Source organism: Exserohilum turcica (genome assembly GCF_000359705.1).
Source record: "Exserohilum turcica Et28A unplaced genomic scaffold SETTUscaffold_10, whole genome shotgun sequence".
NCBI lineage: Eukaryota > Fungi > Ascomycota > Dothideomycetes > Pleosporales > Pleosporaceae > Exserohilum > Exserohilum turcicum.
The window spans coordinates 2,022,782-2,032,714 of record NW_007359915.1 but is presented as its reverse complement, the minus strand read 5'-3'; the positions used below and the strand labels follow the sequence as shown (position 1 = coordinate 2,032,714).

At 52.7% G+C, this 9,933-nt stretch overlaps 3 protein-coding genes across 3 annotated transcripts; 1 reads left to right on the top strand and 2 right to left on the bottom strand.

Annotated features, from left to right (window-relative positions):
* Positions 1 to 206: 206 nt before the first annotated feature.
* On the bottom strand, positions 207 to 4,095 carry SETTUDRAFT_175160 (uncharacterized protein; the record flags this gene model as incomplete). Its single annotated transcript, XM_008023606.1, has 6 exons — positions 207 to 2,099; positions 2,936 to 3,028; positions 3,107 to 3,278; positions 3,303 to 3,508; positions 3,581 to 3,989; positions 4,046 to 4,095. The coding sequence occupies 6 exons, from the start codon at positions 4,093 to 4,095 to the stop codon at positions 252 to 254; spliced, it is 2,778 nt and encodes a 925-aa protein (XP_008021797.1). The 3' UTR covers positions 207 to 251.
* Positions 4,096 to 4,943: 848 nt separating this feature from the next.
* On the top strand, positions 4,944 to 7,626 carry SETTUDRAFT_175159 (uncharacterized protein; the record flags this gene model as incomplete). The annotated part of the gene is made up of 3 exons (XM_008023605.1): positions 4,944 to 5,049; positions 5,109 to 6,913; positions 6,972 to 7,626. The coding sequence occupies 3 exons, from the start codon at positions 4,944 to 4,946 to the stop codon at positions 7,473 to 7,475; spliced, it is 2,415 nt and encodes an 804-aa protein (XP_008021796.1). The 3' UTR covers positions 7,476 to 7,626.
* Positions 7,627 to 7,740: 114 nt separating this feature from the next.
* Positions 7,741 to 9,423, bottom strand: SETTUDRAFT_145427 (uncharacterized protein; the record flags this gene model as incomplete). Its single annotated transcript, XM_008023604.1, has 1 exon — positions 7,741 to 9,423. The coding sequence occupies exon 1, from the start codon at positions 9,406 to 9,408 to the stop codon at positions 7,741 to 7,743; it is 1,668 nt and encodes a 555-aa protein (XP_008021795.1). The 5' UTR covers positions 9,409 to 9,423.
* Between the last annotated feature and the right edge of the window lie 510 nt (positions 9,424 to 9,933).

The window sequence follows — 9,933 nt, the reverse complement described above, 5'->3', positions numbered from 1 at the left end:
CTTACCTAGACAAAGGCCGAAGCACCACAGACACACTTCAAGCACAAACTCGTATTTGTAAATAAATCTAGTTAGAACGGCCTCGGCCAAAGTCTTACATAGCCTCGAGCTCACTAGACTCTAATGGAACAATAATAATAATAATCATCCTAACCCTCGTGAATGCCAGCGTGCTGAAGAAACCCCTTCCACCCTTGCGCCAAAGACTCGCAGACATGCACATCATCCCGCCCCCCTACCTCGCGCATCCACTAGCTCAAAACAGGCACGACGCGACCCATGCCCCGCATCTGATCCATACTCTCCGCCATCTCCTTCTGATAATCCAACACCACCTCACCAAACTGCTCAATCTGGTCCTGCGCCTTGGGTGCCCCAATCAGCACAATGCCCCTCGGCACCACCACATCCGTCACCTGGAAGCAGCCAAACGTCACCACCTTTTTGATCCCAGGACACGACCGAAAGATGCCCGTTACAATCTCCGTGTCCACCACGGGGCAAAAGGACAAGTTGATCTCCCCGAGATGCGGGTACTGCCGAGCCCCGTCAAACATTTCCCCAAACGTAGCCTGCGAGATGTGCCGGCACGACGAAATGTCCAGGTACTCCAGACGCGACCCAGAGTGCGACATGAGCGCCCGGAACCCGCCAGAACAAAGGCCAATCGGTGCGTCCTGAGGTCCGTCGGGATTGCTATTGTCCATGTCGCGAGTCGAGTTGACGTCAATGTGGCGCAGTGGTGGGTTGTCCCAATTGGAAAACAGATTCACGTAGCCCGCGTCGGTGCACTCATGGTTCTCCGTAAACCGGAACTTGCTGAGATGGCGGCACTTTTCGTGAATCATGTCAAGCACTTCGTCCGTGGCATCCGTCGTTTGGTCGATAAAGTGCTCCAAGCACAGCGTCTGCAGATTGGCGCCAACAGACTCGACAAGGTAAGCTAGCTTCTCGCGCGTAATGCTATCGTAAAAGCGAAGAGTGAGGTGTTTCAGGTGCCGCAGACGAGCTATTGCGTCGATGCTGTCTGGTCCAATCTTTTTACATCGCTCAATCTTCAAGCGCTCGAGGTTCGGACAGAAAGTTGTTAGCGCCTCGACAACGTGGTCATTGAAAGCAGCATCTAGCCACTCTACTTTCAATGACTTGAGATCTTGACCGCGCGCGATAAAGAGTTCAATCCATTTGTCGTCAGAGACGAGATTTGCCCCTAGCAACTGAATCTCTTGCAACGCCTTGGCCTTTTCCTTCATATAGTCAATATTGCTATCCTTCAACTGGCAGCAATTGCGCAGCGACAGCCGTTTGACGTTCTGACATACGGCAAAAATCTGGTCGTAATCTTCCGTCTCCAGGTATGCCGCTTCATGAATGGCAACATTCTCCGTGTCAGGCTGGAGGAAAAGCTTCATGGTCGCAGGGTTCATTGCACGCTTCTTCGAAAAGATCTCGCTGATCCGGTTCATGATGCTTTCTGGCATTTCGCCCAGCTCTTCAATATCCTCCGCGTGCTTTGCCAACTTCTCGATGCAGAGCTGTTGCAATGATTTTGGTCCGCGCATAGTCAGCCCATCGAGGCGGTTGCTCTCCATCTTTCTTCGGCCCTTGCGAACGACAGGCTTATTGGCCTTCTTCTCGGCCTTTGCATCCTTGGCCATTTCCTTTCCACACGGCGTACAAAGAAGACCGCCCTCGGGTCCAGCTTTGCTGTACGGCGTCACGGTAAACCGTTTATTGCAGATTTCGCAGTTTTCCAGCTGACCGGGGAGAGGCTTGGCTTTCTTGTACATGTCCATGACATCCTCGAAGTCCGAGTCGTCATCTGAGCCCCTCATCTTCTTCTTTTGTGCATTCTTCTTTGCAGCCTTGCCCTTCTTGATCTTCGCTATGGCTTCATCTTGGTTGCGTTTGCGTTTACGAGAACGCTCAGCGGCCATTGCAGACGACTCTGCTTGTACATCCTCTTCGGCTTGTCCATCGTCTGCCCCCACGTTTGAAGGTCCGTCGTCGTTATCTCCTGCTTGTTCCGCATCCTGCTCGGCCTGTCGGACACGTTGCTGGTAAGAGTCGCGGATTTCTTGTGCAGAAATATTGTTGGCCTAACATTGCATAATTAACATACAATCCGAAAGGCTAATCATAGAGGCAGTTATGTGCACGACTTGCACAGGTGCCTTCTGACTGATGTGAACATGGCACCCGGTTTGAAGTGGCGCCCAATTTGATAAAAGGAACAAGTTAACTTACCGCCAGAAAGTCTGTCAGCGCAGAGTGTGGCCCCCGGATGCCCGCTCCTCTTGGTCGCCGTCCGCTCCTACGCCACTCGTCAGCATTATGCGCTCACTTGTCTTTACACACCATGTTGACTTACATTTTATAGGCTACCGGCTTTCGATTGCACAGGGGTGTTTGAGGGTTTTTTGTGCAGGAAAGGCAAAGTGGTTGATGCTGAAGTGTGTCAAAGGTCGACAAGTGGGGTGCAGCAATCAGCGAGAAGGGCGCGTTCTGGGTTCACCGGGCAAGCGCGCGATCACGTGGTGGCAATTACTGCCTGAATCAAGCATAGTCTACCCCTGACAGCCTACTTCATTCACCAATCACGTTACACCCTGGAAACGTGCGTGGCGGATTTGCCTCGTCATTTGCACTTGCAATATTGGAAATAGTTGTACCTTTAGCTTGTGAATTTCTAGACTGCGGCTTGCGCGTCCTGAGGAGGATTGATTGATTGATTGATTGATTGTGGGCAAATGATATCGTATTACATGCGCAAATCAGTCTCAGCTGGCAAGTCATGTCAATAGGCAGATTAGTTGTGAGGCGTATTCTCGTGATGCGTCCATGATTCAGTCAGATATTCATGAGGAATCCCATCCAGCCTATCACTCGTCTCTGGCATTTCAGCATCAAAGGTCAAGACAAATACTCAGATGACAGTATCGTCATCGCTATCGTAGTCATCATCATCGTCATCATCCTCTTCTTCGTCATCGTCAGAATCACCCCACGCGTCTACGAGTGGACCAGTCTCGCGGGCGTCGTCACCCATGGGCCTCTGCATGACAATTAGTCGCATGAATAATGCCGCTGTCGCTTGAGGACTTACGATCGGTGGACCGCGAGGTGCAGCAGGTATTTTTGCCCAGCCATTGGGACGTACTTGGGACGTAGTGGATTGCTCAACCACGCTCGAGGCAAAGGAGCGGGATGAGCCAGCGGCCGAAGGAGCTGCGCGGCCATGTGCATTGGGATTGAAAGCTGATTTGGTGCTAAGAACCCTGCTGGATTGCGTATGTCAGGACTTGGCATTGACTTCGCTCCAGTCGTCGCTGTTATCCTTTCCATTGCCAGCGGAGTAAGCGTACTCGGAACTGATCAAGACCTCACTGGTGGACCCGGTAAGAGACATGGCTCGCTGAAAGTCTGCCGATAAAGCAACGCCGCCATCCCCAGATTCCTTGCGACCAGGGCGTTGGTTCAAGTTGACGGAGTTCCAGTCATCTTCGCCCTGTCAAAGTCAGTATGAACCAGTTAGGAGCGAGTCACGCTTTGTGCAATGCTAACATGGCGCAAGACTTACATGTGCAGAAGAGGTATCGGTTGTGGCTGCGGAAAAGTACTCGGGATATTGGCCATTAGAGTGGTCGGGAGTGACGAAAGCTTTGTCGAGATCTTCGTACTTGTCCTCGTCAAAGGGGTTCTCATCAAGCTGCGCCTCAACACACTTGAAGCACCTCGCAGTGTCAGGGTTACGGCGTTGAGACTTTGCAAATTCCTCCAGACCCTTTATCTTTCCACACACTGTACATTCGACCTCGACCACCTGTTGACCAGTGCAGGGCTGGCAGTTGATGGCTTTGTACATTTTGCCTGAGTTTTTGATCTGCCAACGGGCGTCGGTAAGCTGCTTGATGGAGAACTTGGCTTCAGGCAGATTCTTGAGGCAGCGACCACACTTGATTTTTGCGGGGAGCGCAATGCCCTTGAGCCTACAGAGGTTAGTCGGATGGTGGTGTTGCTTGCGGTAGCAGCTACATAAGCATACTGGACAATTTCATCTGAATTGTAAGGGCGCAGAGCCTGGCGTTTTGACATGTCGGGCAGTTAGTGGAGGGAGTGTGGCTTAGAGCTGTTTGCGCCGCTTGATATTGAGAAGAGTGGCGAGTTATTGAAGTAGGCCCGCGAGTGAGAGGTAGAAATGGGCGTGTCCCGACTAGTGGCGGCGAGAAGCGGGAGCGATATAAAGAGCGGGCAGCGGGGGAGGTCATGTGGTGGTTGTTTGGGCTGAGGTAAAGGTGACGGCAGGAACGATTGTGCAGTGGTGCAGGTGCGCCAGACAAACAGCATGCAGGGCAAACGAGAGTGAGAGAGGCTGGATACGAGCATGGGACATGTCTCTGGCGCTTTGGGATTGTTCTGCTGCAACGCATCCGTTTCTGCATACCAGAAGGGCTATGCACGTTCATCTCATGCACACGTATGTACAAGTCCTTTTCCATGGCCTCGAAAATTCGGCCACCTTCTGCTATGTATGTATAAGGCCTCTCGCGAGTGCTGAAGGCGCCAAGAGTGCCTGGGTGACTGTGCACTACTTAGGTTCGTATGGCAGTCGCGCACGCCGACCAGTGTATGTGTATGGATGGATGGATGGATGGATGGATGTTGATGGTCACGTGCCCTGTCCAGCGGGCAAAGACAAGGCTGGTGGCTGGTGGTGGCGGTGCCGGTGGTGGTGGGGCTGCATGACGCCACAGCCGAGGAGCCTGCACGCTTGGAGCCAGAGCCAAAATTATTCTCGATAAGCCAGACGATAACAAAATTATCGCCGTCTGCCGCTCACCCCCCTCCCCCCACCAACCCGCCCAGCGCAGCGTGCCTAACAGGCGACAAGATTCAAAGTGGCGTCGATACCCTTTCGCTTCAAAGCAGGCGCTACCGCAAACATGGCCCCGATGGAGTCACATCACCACCGCAGCACCACCAAGAAGGAGAAAAAGGGCTTCAAGTCGCGCCATGCCACCAAGGGCGCGCTCAAGGAGCAGAGCAAGGGCGAGTCTGGCGCCATTCCTTCATAGCAGCGTGCACGCTCTGCTAACACGACTGCACAGGCAAGGTCAACTCTCTCTCGTTCGAATTCGGCAGCCGCAAGACGCCCCATCAGCAGGTCATGAACAAATTCGACCGCCGCAATCGCGCCAAGCAGATGCGCATCAACAAGGACCACGAGCATGCAAAAGCCACCAACGTGTTTGCCGGCAAAGACGGGGCGCCTAGAATCGCCGCTGTCGTTCCACTATGCGCCGATGTTTCTGCTGCGGCCGCTGTGCGCAGCCTGAACTTGAGCGTCGACGTGCAAGACGACGTTCCTGATGCGGGCTGGACAAGGACCACCATTGATCGGTTCAAGCAGAAGGTGCAGTACCTGGTAGTCACGAGGAATCTCTTGGCCGCCCTCGATGCCTGTCGTATCGCCGACTTTGTTGTCTTCGTGCTGTCGGCGCATGAAGAGGTGGATGCCGAGGGCGAGTTGATACTCAAGTCTGTGGAGAGCCAGGGCATCTCCAACACGGTTACTGTGGTGCAAGGTTTAGAAAAGATTGAACCTGCGAAACAAAGACCATGCGTTGTTGCTTCGCTCAAATCGTACATCACACACTGGCTACCCTCAACCGAACGTGTGTACTCTGTCGACAATCGACAAGAAGCAGCCAACCTTGTTCGATCGCTGTGCACGACAACCACCAAAGGTGTACGATGGAGGGACCAGAGAAGCTACATGTTCATCGAAGATATTGTCTGGCCTGGGGGAAAGTCGGCTGTCAGCGAGGATGCTGCTGGCAATGTTGTCGTCACTGGAGTTGTCCGAGGACTAGGACTCAAGGCAGACCGATTGGTCCAGATTGGAGACTGGGGCGAATTCCAAGTCGATAAAATCGTCGCCGCCCCGCTAGAAACACGAAAGAAGGCAAAGGATGAAGAAATGGCTATTGATTCCACCGATGATACCCTGGAGCGACCCACCGACGATCAAGACGACCTGGCAGAGCTTGCGCCCGAAGAAACCCTTATGGATGATGTGACAAACTACGCAACATCCGTCGCTCCTTCTGAGCGAAAAGGTGTCTTACTTGACGACCATCACTACTTCTCAGACGAGGAAGAAGAGATTGCGCCTGTGCAGAAAAGGCGGTTACCGAGAGGTACCAGTAACTACCAGGCAGCCTGGTATCTAGACGACATGTCGGATTCCGGCTCCGACCTTGAAGACTTTGATATGGATGACGTCCAAGTCGACGGCCAGAGCCAGTCCGCTCACCCTGCAGATGGCGTAGAGGGTATGGACGTCGATGGTAGAGCGATGACAGAGGGTGCTCCTTCAGAATATCCGCAATCCGAGATGTTCCTAGACCCATCGCCAGAAGACGAGGCCGCGCAAATCGAGGAGTACCGCAAGTCCAGAAAGACTGAAGCCGAAGAGGATCTGGAGTTTCCCGACGAGATTGAGTTGCATCCGAACGTCAATGCGCGCGAGCGACTTATCCGTTACCGAGGATTGAAAAGCCTCAAGACTAGTGTATGGGACACGGAAGAAGACCGACCATACGAGCCTGACGAGTGGCAACGACTACTTGAGATTTCGGACTATAAGCGCACAGCTACCAAGTTCATGCGCGAAGCGTGGGCTGGCGGTGTCAAGGCCGGCACTCGAGTCAGTGTTCACATTCGTGGAGTTCCGCTACGGTTCCAAGAGAGCGCGTCACGTCCCATGGCCATGTTCTCGCTGCTCAGACACGAGCACAAGCGAACGGCGTGCAATTACAGCATTCTGCTCAGCTCTGAACATGAGGGTCCAATCAAAGCAAAGACAGAGATGATTGTACAATGTGGCCCAAGGAGGCTCGTCATCAATCCTGTAAGCCGACGCACTTATTCACAAATTTCAGACTAGTCGAAACTAACATCTCTTATAGCTTTTCTCGAATGCGGGCAATACGCCGAACCATGTCCACAAGTTTGCCCGTTTCCTCCACCCGGGCCAGTCAGCAATCGCGTCTTTCATTGGTCCTCTGACGTGGGGCAATGCTCCGCTGCTTTACTTCACTCGTACAACACCTACCCCGGACCACCCATCTCCTCTGCGCTTGATTGCGACAGGCACATCTCTCCCACCATCAACGAACCGCATCGTGGCGAAGCGCATCATTTTGACGGGCCACCCCTACAAGATTAACAAGGGAGTCGTGACTGTCCGGTACATGTTCTTCAACGATGCAGACGTCAAATGGTTCAAGAGTCTACCGCTCTGGACCAAGCGCGGAAGAAGTGGATTTATCAAGGAAAGCTTGGGTACACATGGATACTTCAAGGCTACGTTTGATGGCAAGATCAGTCCTATGGACGCTGTGGCTGTCAGTCTTTACAAGAGAGTCTGGCCAAGGAGTGCGAGAACCTGGAAGGGTGAGTTGGAGCAGTAAAATATCAGGCTTCTTCCTCGAAAGATGGAGATGAGGCTGAAGGCATGACGTTTATGATATCACGGGCGTCTATATAGGAAAAAATATGTATGGAGTTTTTGTTTGGTGCTTCATTCTTTCCCATGTAGGTTAATGCAGTTTTTGTTTGAACAATAAAAGGTATCTAACTAGAAGATGTCGAGCGTCGTACAATGCCATGGAGAATGCTTTTGTGTTTATTTTCTTGAACATTGGGACAAGAATTGCATCTGCTGGAATCCTGCCTCTACTTCCTTGCAAACCTCTCCAGCGCCGGACCATACTCCTTCTTCATCCTCTCCTTGCGCTCAATCTGTCTCTTCTGCATATTCTTCAGCGCCTCTCGCGCGCGCTCCTTCTCCTCGTCTATAACATTCCTGCTTCCATTCTTCCGGAGATACCTGCGCAGCGCCGAATTCCTTCCTTTACCCCGCTTCTTCAGCAAATCCACCTTATCCGGCTCTCGCTCTCCCCTCTGCGCGCGATATTCTTTTTGGCGCTCCTCGTGAGAAGTCAGATCAAGGTTACCGACAAAATTCGGGTCAAGAGCAATCATTTCGGGCTGCAGCTTCTCGAGAAGGGCATGGACTTCTGTCTCGCGGCGCTGCTTCGACGTCTCGTAGGGGTTTGTGCCTGGTTCAAGAGAATCTGGGTTGGGTTCTCCGGAGCCGGGGACAAGAATAGAGGAGAAGCCTTTGTCGTGCGAAATGCCAAGGACGTCTTCGAAAGGACAGAAGCGCACGCGCCCGACATTGAGACCTTCGCCGCCCCAGCCCATGTATGGCATGGTTGGTTGTGAGTGGTCTTCGAGACTCCGCCGGAAAATGTCGTCTTTGTAGATGGACACTTGAGTGCCGTAGCCTACGGCCGTGAGGTTGCGATCGGAGATGGAGAGTGTAGTACCCGGTACCCGCAGGTGGTGTTGGTGCATCTCCTTGAACATACGAATATCCCAGACAGACATGCGCCGGTCTTGAGACGTGCTAACCATATAAGTTCCTGACCTGTCGATTGCAATGCTTCGCACGGGTCCGCGGTGTGGGAGGAGTTTGACCAGGGGCGTAGCGCTGCTGGGCGACCATAGAGTCACAAGGCCTTTTTGATGGCCAACGTGCAGGATTGCATTGTGTGCATTTTGTGCAAACGCCGTGACGGGGCCGAGTTTTGTGTATAGCTGCTGTAGCGATTGACCAGTTGACACATCTGTGTACCGTATTATGCCTGCTGTGGATACCGATGCGAGGAGGAAATGGTACGGGAGGTATTCCAGGTGTGTCGCTTCCGAATGATTTTTGAGCTGGTGCATTTCCACGCCATCGCCCGAGTAGATGTAGACGCATTTTTTTTGGGCGACGGCGAAATTTTTCTGGTTGCTTGTGTGCAGCCATCGCACATCCCGCACCGTTTCGTTGAGTTGTAGTTCGCAGCCCAGCTTTCCATCTCTCCAGTCAAACGTTGCGACATGGCCTTTGCGGCTCGCAATGAGCAAATCACGCCCGTTCCGAGTGTATTCACATACGTCGTACGGCCCAAGGCTGTCTAATTGCAGCTCAAACCCTTTCTTTGCTGTCTCGAGACTGACTTCTCGCTTGATTTCGTCTTGCCTCACACGATATGTGCGTTCCAGTTCATGTTCGGGTTCTAGGAGCCCAGCATTGTTCTCAAGTAGCACCTCGACGTTCTTCGCCTCTATCGCCGCCTGCTTGTTCTTGGCTTCGAGCGATTTGATATTTGCCCGCAGTTTCTTGTCTTTTACTGATTTTGGCCGTATCCTGTCGCCGCGACCATATTTTTGGGTGGCTTTTTCGGTGAATTCTGCAATTGCGCGGGCGTCCTCGTCGATGGGTGCGCTGGTGTGCGACTTGCGCCGTGGTTGCTGTGAGGGATTGGCTTTGGGCCCGCGCTCCGAGGCCATGATTCCTATGGTGGTAGTCGTGTGCTCTAAGTCTCTGCGACACAGTGGTCAACGAAGTTGGCGGAACAAGGAGGCGCGCATACACGAGGGCTTGTTCGTGGGTGAGGGAGGCTGCTCGCGTATGCCGAGTCCTAGAATTATTTATGCCAGTCGTCACCGCTTCCAAGTCTTGGCAGCAAAGTCGGCACCACACCCTTGCACCAATCCCCGTCCACTTGCAGGCGTTCCACACGTGTGCCTTGATATCCATCATTGCATCTTCTACATTCATCGCCTCATCTACATCACTGCTCACATCACATCATTCTGAAGGGCTTACGCCGGCACATTCTATAGGTGGAGCTGTAACAATTTCCTTGTTTTCAAGTCTAGTCACGAAGCACCCGCCGTCGAACGCGTTTTCATGAATCGATTTCAAGATCGATTTCATGATGGTCCACACCAACCACCATTACTCACATTTTCCTTGTCAATACAAAGAATCCAGCCGACCATCGCCTTACTAATATCCGCATTTTCGATTAA